General features: G+C 33.7%; 2 protein-coding genes across 2 annotated transcripts in view; both read right to left on the reverse strand.

Annotated features, from left to right (window-relative positions):
* LOC133191655 (tyrosyl-DNA phosphodiesterase 2-like) overlaps window positions 1-18,104 on the reverse strand; it is a 507,986-nt gene that overhangs the window by 477,610 nt on the left and 12,272 nt on the right. The window contains exon 4 of the mRNA XM_061327399.1: window positions 12,114-12,398. Within this exon, the coding sequence (XP_061183383.1) occupies window positions 12,114-12,398 (285 nt within the window). The remainder of the gene's footprint in view (window positions 1-12,113; window positions 12,399-18,104) is intronic.
* LOC133191554 (uncharacterized) lies at window positions 703-9,209 on the reverse strand. The gene is made up of 6 exons (XM_061327302.1): window positions 9,180-9,209; window positions 8,622-8,919; window positions 6,649-6,687; window positions 6,461-6,534; window positions 5,325-5,398; window positions 703-5,160 (listed from the first exon to the last, which is right to left on the reverse strand). Exons 1-6 carry the CDS (start codon window positions 9,207-9,209, stop codon window positions 714-716), a joined length of 4,962 nt encoding a protein of 1,653 aa, XP_061183286.1. The 3' UTR covers window positions 703-713.

Here is an 18,104-nt window from a genome sequence, read left to right on the forward strand (position 1 = left end):
AGATTTACGAGACCGATTTCTATTAGTTATCCCAACCTCTTACATTCTCAAATTCATGGAGATTTACTGATCTAAATTTTTTTTCCGGAAAAGTATTCCATTCAGCTTTGTCCTTAAAAGATTTTGAGAAGTATATAAATAAATAGGTGATGAAAGACTCAAAATGATGGATCCTTCCCTCATGGAATCTAACTTTAATGAGGATGTAGTCACATTCTACACAGATCGGACAAAGATCAGCAGTACATATTTCTCTAGGAGAAATAATGAGTTTGTAGAAAGAATATTATCACCAAGTCGAAGATCTCTTTTATCTAATGATGAATAAAAAATAAAAGTAAGAAAGTGTACTTTTCAATATATGATTTCCTTTGAGGGGTAAACAACAAGATAAGGAGAAAGAACAACGAGTATGACGATATTTGGATTTCTTTATTTTAAAGACAGATAAATGAAAAGAAATATAGGCGTTAAATAAAGGACAGTATTAAAAAGTCAGACTTAGTGAGACAGATATCAAATATCACCAACACATCATACCATTTAAAATATACACCAAAAATGCTTAAATATAATGTAAAGATTTCTTAAGTTACAAAAAATGAATAGTGATTATTTACAGTGAAAAAAGTAAAATATTACCACACAGTATCTAATAATTGTCCATTCAATGAGTTTTAAAAAACTTAACGAAACACAAAAGTATCGATTTATTATCCATTCCAGCGTATATTATTGAAAAAATTTTGATTAAATTGATTGCCAGTGTTAAATCCTGGGAACAGTCTATTTCTATCTATTCGCTGCCGTGGATTTTGAGTTGTCCTTACTACCCTAGGGGAAGCTGTTGGTCTCTGTAACTTTCGTCTGCTTCTATCACTCACATCGAGACCTCTTCCCAACAAAGTATTTGCAGTATTACTTCCTGAAATCTGACGTCTTAATGGAAAATCATTCATAATTCCTGACTGCATGCGAGCAAGCAAATTCTGTCTTCTTCGGAAATTCCGCATTCTAGCCGCTCTCATACGAGCTAGATTTTTTCGAAGACCTGCAACTTGTGCTGCTGTCAATTTTGGTCTAGCTGTAGTGACATCCACATTCACAGGACTTTCCGTTGTAGTTATTCCAGGGCTTTTGGAAACACTTTTTATTCTCAATATCCCTCTTCTACCCTGATTTGGAAGATCCTCGAGCTTTTTTCGATCTCGGAAAAATGTTGCTTGAAAAGAAACCCTGGGTGTCGGCTGTATGGATAATGACGATTCCATCAGTGGTCTTGTATCAATGGTTAGATACATGATAGGTTCGTGTGTAACGGTGTACACAGATATCGATTGGGTCTTATGGTAAGATTCTGTACTTGTTTTTGTGTAAAATTCTTCAAATGAAGAACTTGGATAAAGAGCTGTCGATTTTTTCTCGTGTTTTCGTACTAATAATGTATCAGGACTTGTTGTTCTCCACTTAGGTGGTCCTTCGATATTTTCCATCTCATACTGCGATGAAGAACTGAATAAATGGGTTGATTTGGTTGGTTTTATATCGAGAGCATCCCAAGGAATGTTTGTTTCAAATACTCCAATGTCCTCACTACGAAGTGGTTTTATAGTTGAAGAGTCTAATGCTAATGTTAAAACAGATGTAGATCCATATGACAATGAAGAACGAGATGAATATATAATGGAACTTTCTCGCAAGAAATGAAATGAAATTGGAACTGTGTCATTCTTTGCTGAAGTTTTCACGTAACTGTTATGTTGATTGGTATGCAGGACCTGGTCTCTATTCCAGTTCTGATCTGGGAAAGTCAAAGTTGCTATATCCATCGGAAATGCTAAAGTATTAAGAGATAAGGACATGTCATTACTTAATACACTTTTGTCTGGCTTAAGAATGCTTTCAATATTTAAACCAGACGAAGACGGAATAAGTGAACCCGGTATCGATGTTGCGTTTGCCTCTTTCATACTTAATATACTGCTTTCAAATGTGATGATTTTTGTTCCTTGCTTCTCGTGCGTTTCCTGATGCATGAAACCAGCAGTCTTAGTAGGATTTATCAATATCTTTGAAGAAAAATTATCCATTGTATTTAATTTCTCTTGGAGAACTGATGATAATTTTGGCATCGATGTACTTTTATGCAATGTGAATGAGGACGGTTTGGGCGATGATATTGGCAATGATACTGGAGGATATTGTACTGAGAACTTAGCTATGCTTGGAAGAATGGAAAACTGAATGTTTGAAGGTTTGTTTTCAATAAAATAGTTTTCATCTGTTTCTGGTGATTGAACACCCTGAGAAACCAAAGTAGAATCCTTTGTGATGTCAAGATATACAGGAAAATAAATACTCTTGCTTGGTAGTTCACCATTTTGTCTTCCATCCTGACTAACAGATGGTTTTTTAGGTGATAATGTACTAAGAGATGAAATGATAGATGTTTTACCAAGCTGAAGTGAGGTCTCCAAGAATGGAATCAATTTTTCTTCAAAGGAAGGCATTGTACTTTCCGTTTTATTGATTGAAAAATGCCTTTGAGGAGGAACATTTGAGGATTTCGTCAAAGGGGTCACTACTTCAAATCCATTTACCTGATGAGATTTGTGATGGTTCGTCGATAACGAGCTGTCAAGGGCAAGTTGAGCTGACATAATAGGTAACTTTAGCAATGTATGGTCGATAAGCCTTTGCTCTGGAAATGATAATTGTTGTGGAAATATAGAGTCCTCTAAAACAAACCCCTTGTTTGAACTATGTAAACTGACTGAAGAATCTTCCATCTCAGCGAAACTAGAAGAATAAATCATAGATGACTGTATTGTAGACAGGTCTTGTGTTGCGTGAGTTGGCCGTTCTACTAATCCAGACATTGAACTTGTTACCTCAACTGACTGAATGTTTTCTGTCTTTAAAGAGGGTGTCACAATCAGTATGTTTTGTGAATAATTGTTGTTTTGATGTGGATGGAAACCAACCATTTGCTCGTATTTCGTCGAATACGATGTGGAAGAAGTAGATGATATAACAATTACTTCTTTGGTAGCCGGGTATGAATTTGTGGTTGCTTCCAAAACATTATTTGGAAAAGTTTTTGTCCCTTCAAGGCTTTTCAAACGATTTTCTGAAAAACCTTGTAGAGGTTCCTGAGAACCGATCCCAGAAACGGTAGAAGAAAAACTTCTTAAATTTTCATAGGTCAATGAAATACTTTTTGTAGGTGTTATCAAAGAATAAGGTTTGGTTCTATAAGATTTTTCGACAACCTGCTCCATTTTTGTTTGGCTAACTTGTTTTTGTTCATCATTGCTAGTCTTAGTATGAGTATCACCTGTATTGCTCAAAGTCCAATTATTCTCTGGAGATATGTGAGCATCAAATGTTAATCCTTCAAAATCAAGTTTTTCAATCCCTTGAAACAATTCATTTGTTGACATTATAGAATCTGGCAGGGAGCTTGGAAAATTGGAATTATTATGCGGCTCATATTCATCATGCGTGTGTAAATTTGTAATATCATACAACTGACTTGTCTTATTAAGCACTTGTTTCGCAGTTTCATTTTTGTTGGGTAAATCTAAAGACAGCCCATCAAAATTAAAAGTTGATTCTTCTGTTAATGTTAATTCTGATCCAATCGTTTGCTTTGTGAAATGCATTGGGGCACGACTTAAACCAAACAATTCATTATGTTGTTTTTCAGTATGTGGAAAGCTATGAGCAGTGTGATCATGAGTGTGAAAGTACGGTTTTGAAGTTGTTGATAACCTAGATCCAAAATTCCACAGAAAGTCCTGATAAAGATCTTGCAGTGAAGTAGTCGTTTTAGTGGCTGCAATTGAAGTAGAATCAACAGAGGATGTATCTTTGGTCGTTACTTTCGGAGTTGACTCCATTGATCCAGGACTACCTCTTACTGATGCTGTTGTTGCTGTTGTTACACTCTGATCATTAATTTTATCTCCTAGTTTTGAAGGTGTATCCAATTCCAAACTTTGCAGCGAAGGTGTAGTCGAAGTTGTTACTGCTGAAAAAAATAGTTCTTTATGTGCATTTGTCATTGTAAATAGCTGAGTGACTTCGCTAGGATCAATGCTAGCAGCTGTTGTTGAAATAAAGCTTGAAACTGTCATCCTATACTGTTTTGTAAGATTTAGTGTTTCTAATTCTTTGCTGACGGATCTTGTTTCTTCCAGTTTCCACCAATCATTCAAATATGTATTATAATAGGAGTCATTGAGAGGATCACTAGACTTTGTTGACAAAGGATTTCCATTAGCCACTGACTTTGTTGTATTAGTAATGTCTGTAATATTTAATGTTCTATCATCTGAAAAATTATTTGTTCTGTTCGAATTGGTGTCATTATGGTCCAATGACACATTTTTTATCATAATTTCTCCTTTTGCCTTTGAATTTGCTTTCAGAAACGGTAATCCAGTGAAATTAAATGTATCATTTGTATCCAAGTTCAGGTCAAATTTATCATGATTAGTATGCTCAAATGAAGAAATATCTTTGCCATCTACAACTGATTTTGACGTGGAAGTTACATGGTCTAACTTACGTAGACTGATTTCACCAAGGTGTTGTTTCAGGTGCTCGAAGTCATTTACCAGATGATTTTGATTTTCAGTTGGGTCTTTTGTCACTCCAAGTTCCAAATCAAAGTTTTGAATCAAATCTTTTACAGTTTTATTCAGATGAGATAGAAATGCTACGTCATCAATACTTGTGTGATCCGGAAGTTCCATTTCTGTTGTTGTTCTTATGTCCGCAGTAGAATCAGTTGTTATTTTATCTTTAGATTCTACACGTTCCTGTGTCTCAATGGCTGCCATGTGCTCGTCCTTTACAGTTGTTGGTTTTGGACTAGCAGTTGTGTTTGCGTTTGTCTTGGTAACAGTATCACGCGACGTTGTCGAGGCTGTTACACCAGAAAGAGGCTTCGTTGTTGTCAATATTATCTCCACTGTGGTTGACTGTTTGTCGTCCTTCTTGTAGATGCTGACGTCATCTGTGTTGGACACAACACCGAGACCAATATCTATATCTTTGATGTTCTTTAACACATTTTGCTTGATTTTTTCGATTTCCTCTTGCATGAGCTTATCTGTCGCTGGGACTTTGAAATTTACTTTCATATGACCATCCCTGTAAAACAAATTTCAGTGCTAGAATAATTTTTTTCTAAAAGTCGTATACGTGTACATTCGAATAAAATGAGAATATTTTAAGTCTTTATTATAATATTTACCATTTAATTTATGTAACACATAAATGTGCTTTCTTAGAATAAATGAAAACAGAATACTTACTGGATCGAAAGGGACACGGAACAGTCTTGCACTGGACGATTCTCGTTTGCATCTAATTTGAATAAATTTTTCATCTGTAAATGAGAGGATTTACGTGTGATTAGAAAGTAATAAATAAGGGACATAAGGTGCAATATATAATGTACTTTTCTTGACCAAATTGAACTTTGAGAGGAAAGATCTCATTGACTATTAAAACCAATCCAGTTTGTCTTGTTAAATGCTCAAATCTCTGAAAATTAAACTGTTACTAAATACCGAAAACTAATTCCAATGTCGGTCCTTAAACGTTTGTTATAATAATAAGTCAGACCCATTGAACGTAGACGGGGGGGGGGTCTGCCCCCTCCTTTTTCTGATTATAGTATTTTGCTATAGTAAATTTTCAGTTAGATGCTGGTTTCTGCCCCCCCCCCCCTGCCCCCGGATTTTGTCCATTGTCCCGGTAAGGTCGCTGTAAGGTCGAGCACTGGAAATATAACAGGATTTGGACAGTTAGGGAGGATTTTTGGTGTCCACGTTTTGTTTTATTTTATTTATTTAATTTTTTTTGTTGGTTTTTTTTTTTTTTTTTTTTGGGGGGGGGGGGGGGGCATGTCAGATTATTTTTGGAGGTTAACCCCCCACCCCCCTCCCACACACACACTTTTGAAACCGTTTCTAGGAGCCTGAAACATTACAGGTATAAGCATATTATGAGAATGTACTAAGAGATAGTTTCATTTTCCACAAATTACTGTACACGCTTAACTGTTAATTTGAATCATTCTTCAACAATAAGAATTAATAAAATAAACGAAATACTTAGTATGTACTTTCATATTGCATTTTCTTTGTTTCATTAAGCTTTAGCAGTCCTGTGTTGCCAGACGGGAGAAGCCATGCATATGACAATAAAAGATGAAAAACATGCACTAAAAATGTCTGTGTGTAATGATTCGATATGTGTTAAGGAGTTCTACGGTGATTAAATGTGTATTTTCTATCCCAAAGTCTCGGGGGGAAACACACAGAACTTGAAAAAAATCATTGAATCTACCAAACATGTGAGTTCATATTTTTTTTTTCTAAAATGACATACATGTATGTTTTAAACCTCTTCTTTTTATTCCAAACTCATTTTTCCCAAAACTTACCAAGCCACACAACTCCCTGGACAGTACCCCCTCCTTACTGGACAGCATGTCCTTTGATAAATCGTCGTCTGCAACTATATAACAATGAAGAAAAATTATTAATTTAGTTTGTCGTATCTTCTTCTTTTTTTTTCGATGTGTAAATTAATTTAAAATCCTTTTTCTACAAAGATCTAGAAGAAACTCACATTTCGATGACGTATGCGATGAACCATGTGGTTGGGATACTATAAATAAAACATGTATATATTTATTGCTCAAAGAATAAAATCAATGATACAGTAATAATTATGGTCCAATAAATGAGCAATATATAATAATGAGTTTTTCCTTAGAATATAAACATATTGTATATATTATACATAAACATATATAGTTTTAGCTTATGATTTCGTGTTTTGAATTCACTGTCAAGTATTTAGATTCTATTTTGGCATAAAATAATTAATAAGCTAATTTTTCTCTCTTTTTTTCACTTCAAGGTTATGAAAAGAATATTTCAACGTAGGATGTGTTCACATTATAACTGTAAAAAATAGTCCTTTTTCATGCGGGAATTTTAAAAATGCTAATAATACTTTTTTTTTAAAGTACTTCCAAATTACGAGAACACATCGAAATTCCTTCAAAGGGCGCATATTAGACCAATCAAATACATAAATTATAAAAAGGGACGACTAAACCTACACACATAACATTCTTCTTAGGATGGTCCTGGAATTACCACTTACAGGTATATCAAACTATTTTTATACTAGGTTAATTACACACCTTATGCCACCTGTGCGCAGGTGTGACTTTTATTTGAAGAGACAATTGTATAGTACGATATCAAAATAAATTTTCAATCAGTTCGAGACTATGCAATATGAAAAAATGAGTTTTAAAAAAAGAGTGTAAAGGGTTTCAAGAAGTAAATAAATCGCCAGGGATTAATGTAATTAATGATCTATACGTCATAAGTATCCCGGGGCTCTATGAACGACACGTGGCGCCAAGCATTTAGATTTTATTGTAAATGCATTTTGCATACATGCGTATATTTGCATTTTTTTGTTTACATTATTCGGGATCCTTTTTGCTATTCTATAATCACATATTACTTCAATCGAAAGTTATGGGAAATATTTCCAAAAATAACGATTAACATTTCTCCACGTTTCAAAGATACATGTAACAAACAAGTAATGAAAAATAAGTTTTCAAATCCAATTCTGGATAGTACCTGTACATATCTATCTGAACAGTTAAAATATAGCCTGCTTTCTATGATTAAATAATTGTACATATTTCAATCTTACTTCAAGTTGGTTTTCTATACAGTTTGGGAGAACTATTGGGTCTTTAATGTCAAGTATATGTAAATAATGATACAATAAAATACTGGTAATATTTCAGTTACTTTGGTTTGCTTGCAAATGTGACCACTGATTACTGAAAATAAACATGTTTACAGTGGGAACGCATACCACAAAGACTTCGTGTCAAACTGGCCCGAGCCGAGGCTGGTTTGATTACCGTTGATCAAGACATCGATGACTGGAATGATTGAACAAAAGAATTAATCTGGAGTCGTAACGAGAGAATAAGTGTTTGTTCCTTCCGGCTAGTCTACATATTTGTGTGGCTAATAGAGCTTTGTCCAATGTCTTTGTCGTGATGAAAATGATATATATTTTTTTGTATAAATTGATTCATGTATAAACTTTAAAGCTATGAACTGTATGGTTCTTGATTATAAACAATACAATACACGAACTTACGTACAGAGAGAGAGAGAAGGGAGAGAGATTTTCCTCCTGCTGGTTTATTATTACCTAATTTATATTAAGGCCCGGTAAATGAAACATTAAAGATGCACTATATGCAGTCCAAAAACTCCTGTGAAATTGTTCACTCTTGTAATTTACATGTTTAAAGATTTTATATTTCCATATATAGGGAAATATTTTAAGTGAAACCAGATCATTACTTTAGCTGCCTTTAAAAAAATTAAACTGTTTTTACATAAAACAAACTACAAAACAATAATTATTTTGACTAGATGCTCCTCCATAAAATAAAAGGATGAAAGCTAAAATTAAGCTGAATGTGTATTTATAATAACACCAATAAAACAGACTACCATGCATAGGAATTTTATATTCAGATGGAAACTCACGCAACACTGCCAATGTAACAGCAACAGCAACTACCCCCGCCACACTGAACAGCAACACGGTTCCTAAAAACACTCGCATGTTGCAGGTCTTTCCCGAGCCTTGCCCCGCCACTCTCCCTGCGTCCTGCATGGAATATTGGCTAACACTCCTACCCCTCCCAATGTCATCCGGGTGGAGGTAGAATTTATAGAAGGGTTCCGAGGGAGGTTCCTGAAAGGCTGTTTCGTAGCGTCCATTTTCATGAATGTCTGCATCTACTCCGTTATCCAGATGAAAGAGGGCAGTCAGACGAGGCCACTGCAATTTTTAACCTTGTCTTAAATTTGTATCGTTGTTATTTTTTTTCAATATGGGCCTAAATTTAAGAATTCGAAAAGAAAATAAGTACCTTTCTGAATACTTTTCAATAAAATAAACTGTAGGTTATATTATATGAAGCTACAGTAGCTATCATGAAATACTTAATTTTGAAATAGTTAAACATAATTATCTAGCATCCTTGAGTAATATAAGATCCTCGCAAATGAATCCACAAAGAAAACATTAGTTAATACTACCTTTTCACTGTAGCGGCTAGTCCAAGTCATCTTGAAAACATAAATTTTCAATAAATATAACACACCCTAAATCAAATCCACGTTATATCATTACCGTCTGGTTTGTACATCTCCTGACAACATTCAGATGTATTGTCAGTGACCAGGGTCACACTTAGAATTGACAGGCCACTCATGTTTTACGTTCCCCATGATAAGCCATGATAGAGATCCGAAAGGCGCGTGTAGTGACCCTCAAAAAACACAATACCAAGAAAAAATATACACCTGCCGAGTGTAGGACGTGTTGGCTTGATCATGCATGCTTAATTGATATGCTCTTAATGTGATGATTTTATAGTTTGATTAATTTTCCATAAGATCTGATATCAAAGACACTTTTTTTTCAGTCGAAGTAAGTGATGGCACGAAAAAGATCCCTCACTGCTCAATGGCCCTCAATGCCGAGTATAGGTCTAAATTTGCAGTCCTCCACCGGCAGGTGGTGGTATCTCGATATGAGTGTAAAATTCTCGAGAGGGACTTTAAACAACAACAACAACAATTTAATTTTCTATCTGTAGGAAACAGATTTTTGCTTTGAGAAACTCAAGCAAGCATGAAAACGACTGGAATAGTTATAAATTTTTTCAATGCCTACATGTGTTTGGAAATTACAGGCTATACATGTATATATTCACCATTCCAACTAACCTAAATTTTACAACACAAAACATATTTCCGGCAAAAAACTGATTTTTATTGGGCATTTTCTTAACAGGGTTACAATCATTTGAAATCGTCAATATTTTCGAAAAAATCAGATTAGAAGCGGATATTTAAGCAAATAAATAAATAAATAAATATTAATTAAATAAATAAAACACAAAACAAACAAACAATTAAAAACACACACACATACAAACAAAACAAACAAGGAAGATAAAAATAAAATCATTGAGTCCATTAAAAAATATGAAAAAAAAAATTACAGTGATAATTATAGGACTGGTAATAAATTATTCCTACAAAGATGAAAACCCATCTTAAAGTTCTACAAGGGGCTGGGGTGTTGATTATAATTTATTTACGTTTAAAACATTAAAGTATTCAAATTGGATTTCTTTGTATGCCTTTTTAATAGGAAATTCAAATTATTTTATCCTTAAGGTAGAGACGGATAGCAATCATGTGATAGATGGAATCCGCATATTAGCGCGTGCTGTTTTTCCGGATTCCGCAACGCCGCCAAATAATAATCTTCATTTACACATTATTGTCTATGCTACAAGATGGCCGACGAAGCAGTCTAGATTTCCTCGTTTAAAAGACAAAGTTTCCATACATATTTAATCTTGACGGTCCTCGAAATTGAAGCACCTTAATAAGAATCGAAATGAAAATGAGACTGAAACCGACCATGAACATAATTTTGGTAAAACTACTCCTTGTCGACTGCAGCACCACGTGGGTGCCGGTATCTGTGTCTGATGTGGTTTTGAATATAGACATTAACTGATTAAAGGCCATGACCCTGCAGATGTTCATTGGTATGATGGAAGAAGTATAAATTTTGCAGAACAAATGTTTGCAGTGTCCGTTTCAGATACATCAGGTGAATATTACGACTATGGTGCATGTTTGTTTAACAATTGTTTAACGTACAGGTCTGGTACAATCACTAGATTTTAGCTTGAATTACCTACATAGGTTTATTTACCTAATTAAAGTAGTTTTATTTAGTTAAAAAGTCAAACTTATTTTATGACCAGACTCTTACTTCTTGAATGAAATAACAAGATCAGACATTTCTGGTGAACATGATAAAGGCCGGATTGGTAATTATTTAGCACAATGTGAAGTAATCATACTTTTCTGTGCCTAAACGCACACCAGGTTGTGTATAGTTACTCAAACAATAGAAATACATATTTTGCTTAAAGCGTTCAAACACAGAAATGTGTAAACTTTCTCTGCTTTGGATCGCTTTTTAAATATTAATCCCTTGTATAAATAATCATGATAATAGTGGACATTTACTTGCAATTCTAGATCTTTTGTCTTTTTGAAATAATATTACAAAGAATTTACTCATTTTCTGTGAAATATTTTGATGAATTCTTTGATAATCTCTCTTAGTCACCATATTCTTCAAAAGTGCATCCTTTGTAAAGGAAGGGGGTAGGGTAGGGTGTAAGATAATAAACTTGCGCCAGGTTGAAATTAAACCCCATTATGTAGTATGATTTTTTTCTGAAATTTAAGATACCTATTAACTAACTATAATATGCAATAAAAAAAGAAATTTGATGGGTAATTTTTTTCACAGTGGAAGCAGAAGTGTGAGTCTTTGAGCAATGAATAGGCAATATTTTAACGTAATTTGACCATGCGTCTTGGTGAATGTAATTCTGTTTTTCGTTTACAATGCTTGATACTTTTAAGATTGATGTCAAATATTAATTCATATAGACAGATGTTTGAATTCATATAAGACAAATGATAATTAATATATCAATAAAAATTTTATAGCCCTTTTCATTTCTTCTTCTTATATTATTTTACCCTGCTTTTTCAGCTCTTCGGTGGGTGATGAAGGCTATATTAAAATTATCAAATTTCTCTTAAACTAGCCCGATGACCTACCTTGAATTTTTAATATGATTTAGAACAAAGACTCAACACAAACATATATAAAATTTTGAAAATTTCAATGGTTAGTTTTTTTGTTGACAACCTATCAATCTCTACCTTAAATTTCATAACAATAAATACTAGTACTGGTCTTCCTATTCACTATAGATAAAATTTACGTTAAATTAGATTGTAACCGATCTTAACTCATTAACTGCCACCAAGTCATTAACAAAATTTATACTAAAATCTTGTAAAATGCGAAAATAAACTCAATAGATAAACTATGGTTAAATGAAACTATTTAGGCGCCTCTACTACATCATAATGTGTCAGCAAACCCCAGTGATCACTTGGAAATTCCTCGATAGAACTAATCTCTTCTAACCCAACGAATTCAAAATACACTGGATTAACAGTTCTTGGATTTGAATCCCTCATGTAGATTCTGTCAAATCTTTTCTGGGCCGGAAAACGTGGATTGTTTGGACCGAAGTCAATGTTTGTGTTGATTGCCATATCCCAGGTGTACCGACATTCCGGACGAGATCCTGTGGCCTCCCAAACGTCACAGATCCCCTGTGGGACGCCTCCCAATTCTGTGAGCTGCCGGGAAAACAGAGCAATGCTTTTTACGATTGGAATTACATATAAGAGCATGAAAATTATCGAATATGAAAGAAAACAAGAGGCCCAAGGGTTTTAACGGTCATTTCAGTATAATACAACCCTGTAAAGGGTCTATAGAAAGGCAATTTAATAAGTATATATAAACAAAAACTGATTAATGAAGAAATGTTGCCCCAAAACAAGAGTAATAGGATAATAAGGAATCAAGAATTTAGTCTGGTTCTCAGCAACAACTCATTAAATTGATCTATTGACTTGCTTATACAGGCACGTAGTATTGTTTTTGAAAGTGTGAGGGCCAGCCAGGAAAAAAGACAACTTACATGAAATAACATTTTGACGAGCCAACAAAGGGGGGGGGGGGCAACCAACCTCTGAAATGAACATTTTTAACTGTAAAAAGTTAATGTTGGAAAATAAGTTGATGGTGCCACCCCCCCCCCACCCCCCCCCCCCCGATGATACGTCGTACATACAATACAAAGTATGCTTGAGCATAAAGAAAAGTTAACATATAGGGAACCCAACGCAATCCTTGTAATATTGGCCTCTCTTGGTCTTTGAATAACATTTTATGTTAATATGCCACCCTTACACTAGGATATCTAGAGGAGAGGATGTATGAAAAAACTACTCAGTACTTTGACCAACAGACTTCAGAAAATATATAGAACAATTGGAAAAGATACCTTGACGATTGTTTTATCATTTGGAATGACAGCGATGCGAATCTAGCAGTTTACCTAAATATTATAAACGATCTAGATCCTGACATCAACTTCACAATGGACGAAAGTTTACAAAGCATTCCGTTTTTGGACGTCCTTATAGCAAAGCATGGAGAATGTATTTCGACAGACATATACTACAAACCGACAGACACACATCAATATCTCCATTTCAGTTCCTGTCATCCAAGTCATACGAAACGTTCAATCCCTTACAATTTAGCTAGAAGAATCTGCACTATTGTTAGCGACAAGAAAAAAAGAGATGAACGTCTGAATGAATTAAAAAAATATCTGCTTGAACAATGCTATCCTCTTGGAATCATTGAGGACGGAATCAGAAAGGCTATAGAAATCGACAGAGATAAACTTATTAATTCTTCAAAAAGTGACACATCAGATTCTGCAATATTACCGCTTGTAACTACATACAATCCAAAGAACAGGAATATAACCTCTACAGTGCGTCACCTCAACAACATTCTACAGACGGATGAGAAAATGTCCAAAGTACTGGAAAAATATAAATTCATCAACAGTAAAAGACAACCTAAAAACCTCCGAAGAATATTGTGTAAATCTACATTTCACCAACGGAATTTGTATGTGGTCAATAAATGCTCTGATTCACGTTGTGGAACCTGCCAGTATATTAAAGAGGGAAGTACTTTTACACTCGGAAATAAAGAATTTACTATCAATGCAGATATGACCTGTGCATCTAAAAACGTTATTTATTGTATAACATGCACTGGATGCGGACAATTATACATAGGAGAAACGGGGACCACACTACGCACTCGTATACGCATACATAGACAACATATCAACCAACCCGAGTACAGAAAAATAAAACTCAGTGAACATCTTGCTGTTTGTGGACAGGGACAATTCTCAGTTTATCCCTTTTATAAACTCAAAACAGAAAATCTTTTAGAAAGACGGGAAAAAGAAAAACATTTCATCAAGATTTTTAAACCGTCCTTAAATAGTTTAATATAGACTGTTTCATGACTTTATTATTTATTACGCTATTAATGAACAAAGTAATTTTACTTAGACTCTATAATTGTTTCCTCTATAAGCATTGTGACGTCATTGCATTGTTGTTGACGTTATCATCAGGTAGCGTTATAACGTCACATGTTTGAATTGTTTTGAATTGTAAAACGTCTGAAGAAGTATAATGAAAGCGCTTACGTTTTACTAACATTGTTGCCTTGTTATTTTTAATTTTCATATATATATATATATATATATATATATATATATATATATATATATATATATATATATATATATACTAGATGAAATCCCGCGCAAGCGCGGGGAATTGAATTTATACCACTACCGACAGAAAAAATCCAATAATATATATATTGTAGTTTCTACTGACAGCCTACAGGCTTATAGCAGGAAGAAATACTCTGTTCAAAATCCCGCATGAAGTAGAAGTACGTCTCAACCCCCACCCCCCATTGCAAAACTTAAATAACAATTTCATTAATTGACGTTTATTGTGAAACCTGTTATATACTATGCTATGGATATTGTATATACTTTGTTATGGATATTGTACTTCAGATACTCTTACTTCATTTCCGTCAAGAAATGCACATTTTACTGAGAAATTGATTTTTTTTTTGGTAAAATTCACAGGTACTTGGGTCTTCGTTTATAAATAATTATGTATGTACCTTATTGATATGTAAAAACTGTACCTTGCCTCTTTTTTTTTTTTACATATCAGTAAGGTACATACATATTTATAATCTAAGACCCAAGTACATGTGTAAAAATCAGCTTTTATATAACGCCCTATGAATGCATTGGCGGATTTAGAGGGGGCACCAGCCCCCCTCCCATTTTGTGTCCAAAATACACATAAAATTTAATAAATATGTGTCTGTGGGCCCCTACCCCAACCCCAAACTGCCTCCCCCCCCCTTTTAAAAATTCCTAGATCCGCCACTGGAATAGGCCGAGTATTTGATACAAAAGACTGTTTTTAGAAAAAAAAAACAACCCTGAAATGTATTGATTAGAGTACAAAAGTACAAAATTTTACAGCATAATTGTATTTGAACAATGCCTTGTTCGTTAATTTTCTCTTTTCATGTAAGCAGGTTTATTGCGAATTAAGTCCAAATTGTACTTCGGGTTCGTTGCCACGATGCTCTCAGTGAGGAATATATACAAATTTTACCGATAGATTTATTAGGAAAACCCACTAAATATTTGTAATTATAGTCTTTCGATGTATAAATATATTCACAACTTACAGTATTATCAATGATTTACCATTATTTCAATGACCATTCACACAAGTTTTTTTTTTTTTTTTTTTTTTTTTTTTTTTTTTTTTTTTTTTTTTTTTTTTTTAATGTTAAAGCAGCTATTTTCTTTTTAACATCGGGCTCGATGCTACATAATGTTCTAGAAGCTTCCGTCAATTACGATCGGTGAATGACAAAAATAATTTGCACATTTTCCTTTTTAATCGGTTATCACAACTTATTTCTTTTATATCATTTAAATCAAGTTTTGATTGAATAATTCAGTAATGACGTTTAATGCCAGTTTCGTTAAAAATTGCCAGTAACTTAGATCCGCCAACCGGAAACGCCACCGTACTCACGTTTTTTGCTATTTCATGGCTGTTTATAGAAAATAAAAGTAGACTTTTAATTTAATGTACGATACTTACGATGCAAGTGAAATCTAAATATAGTTTACGGACATCATCTTGTATCATGTGTATTCTTAGAGGAGTAAGTAAGAACTCTAGTACACCCGTTTCGGAGTTTATTTGCAAAATTTATTAATTTATAAGTATAGATATATATATATATATATATATATATATATATATATATATATATATATATATATATATAAGGTATTTTTGTTTCATTTTTCTATTATTCTATTGTTTCTTTTTCACTTTTATTAGGGTCTTCCGTCTCCAACGGAAGACCCTTCTATTATTGTATTGTTTCTTTTTCACTTTTATTATTATTATTATTATTATTATTCCACTTTTTCTTTACAATTTTTGTGCAGAAGATATCTCGCAAACGGTTCGATCGATTTTCATGAAATTTTCAGGGGTAATGCCTTTTGATCTGAAGATGATCCTTTTTTGTTCAAATCCTTAAAATTCACTTCCGGTCGGAAGTTATCGCCCTTTAATCGATTTTCAGATAACCATTTTGTCGACACAAAAACTAAAAAACGGCAAAAGCTAGAGCGCTGAAATTTTCAGCGATTATAGACGACATGTTGAAGTTTTGCACCTGGGTTTTCAAATTTTCCGGAAGTACCTAGTATGGAAGCTCGGTAGGGGTCGAAATTTAGGACATGAATCAGGAGTGAATTTTCGAGACATTTTTTATCGTATCTCTAAAACTATGGAGATTTTCTAAAATCAATTTGAATAGAAATTGTGTAGAATTACAAGATCTTTTATATGATATCAAAGAAAAAGGGCTGACTCATCACATTAGGGGCCGAGAGGGGCCGAAAGTCTTTAGTCAATAGCTCTTTAACGATCAAAATTTTGTAATGCATCACTGAAGCAAAAATGTTTATCTCAACAATTTACAACTATATATTATGATATTCACATCATATGTTACATAATTAGGGGCCATAAGGGGCCAGAATGCTAAATCTTTGACGCTTTATATCTCAAAAGTGGGAAATAATTTGATAAGCAATATTGAACAAAAGATGTTTAAATTAATGTACTAAATAATATGCAACCTTTCATTTTTTGCTTAACGTCCCCTTTAAGGAGTTGAAGGGCCGGCCCCTAAATACTTCTTTTGCAAATATCTCAGAAACGAAAATGAATTTCTGACTAGTTGTTGAACAAAAAGTGTCCAAAATCATGAGAACTTTAAAATGATATGAAGAAAAAGGGGCTGGACCCTCACAATAGGGGCCGAGAGGGGCCGAAAGTCTTTAATCAATAACTCTTTAACGATCAATATTTTGAAATGCATTACTGAAGCAAAAATGTTTATCTCAACAATTTACAACTACATTTTATGATATTCATATCATATGTTACATAATTAGGGGCCATAAGGGGCCAGAATGCTAAATCTTTGACGCTTTATATCTCAAAAGTGGGAAATAATTTGATAAGCAATATTGAACAAAAGATGTTCAAAATAAGGTTTTAAACAATATGTAACCTTTTCATTTCTGCTAAACGCCCCCATTAAGGAGTTGAAGGGCCGGCCCCTAAATACTTCTTTTGCAAATATCTCAGAAATGAAAATGAATTTCAGACTAATTGTTGAACAGAAAGTGTTCAAAATCATTAGAGCTTTAAAGTGATATGAAGAAAAAGGGGCTGAACCCTCAAAGTTGGGGCTGAGAGGGGTCGAAAGTCTTTGAACAATAACTCTTTAACGATCAATATTTTGTAATGCATTACTGAAGCAAAAATGTTTATCTCAACAATTTACGACTATATATTATGATATTCACATCATTTGTTACATAATTAGGGACCATAAGGGGCCAGAATGCTAAATCTTTGATGCTTTATATCTCAAAAGTGGGAAATATTTTGATAAGCAATATTGAACAAGAGATGTCCAAAATAATGTTCTAAACAAAATACAACCTTTCATTTTTTGCTAAACGTCCCCATTAAGAAGTTGAAGGGCCGGCCCCTAAATACTTCTCTTGCAAATATCTCAGAAACGAAAAAGAATTTCTGACTAGTTGTTGAACAAAAAGTGTTCAAAATCATGAGAGCTTTAAAGTGATATGAAGAAAAAGGGGCTTGACCCTCACAATTGGGGCTGAGAGGGGCCGAAAGTCTTTAATAAATAACTCTTTAACGATCAATATTTTGTAATGCATTACTGAAGCAAAAATGTTTATCTCAACAATTTACGACTATATATTATGATATTTACATCATATGTTACATAAC

This window comes from Saccostrea echinata, unplaced genomic scaffold (assembly GCF_033153115.1).
Source record: "Saccostrea echinata isolate AGI-Se365-2 ecotype Australia unplaced genomic scaffold, CSIRO_AGI_Sech_v1 ptg000023l, whole genome shotgun sequence".
Taxonomy (NCBI): Eukaryota; Metazoa; Mollusca; class Bivalvia; order Ostreida; family Ostreidae; genus Saccostrea; species Saccostrea echinata.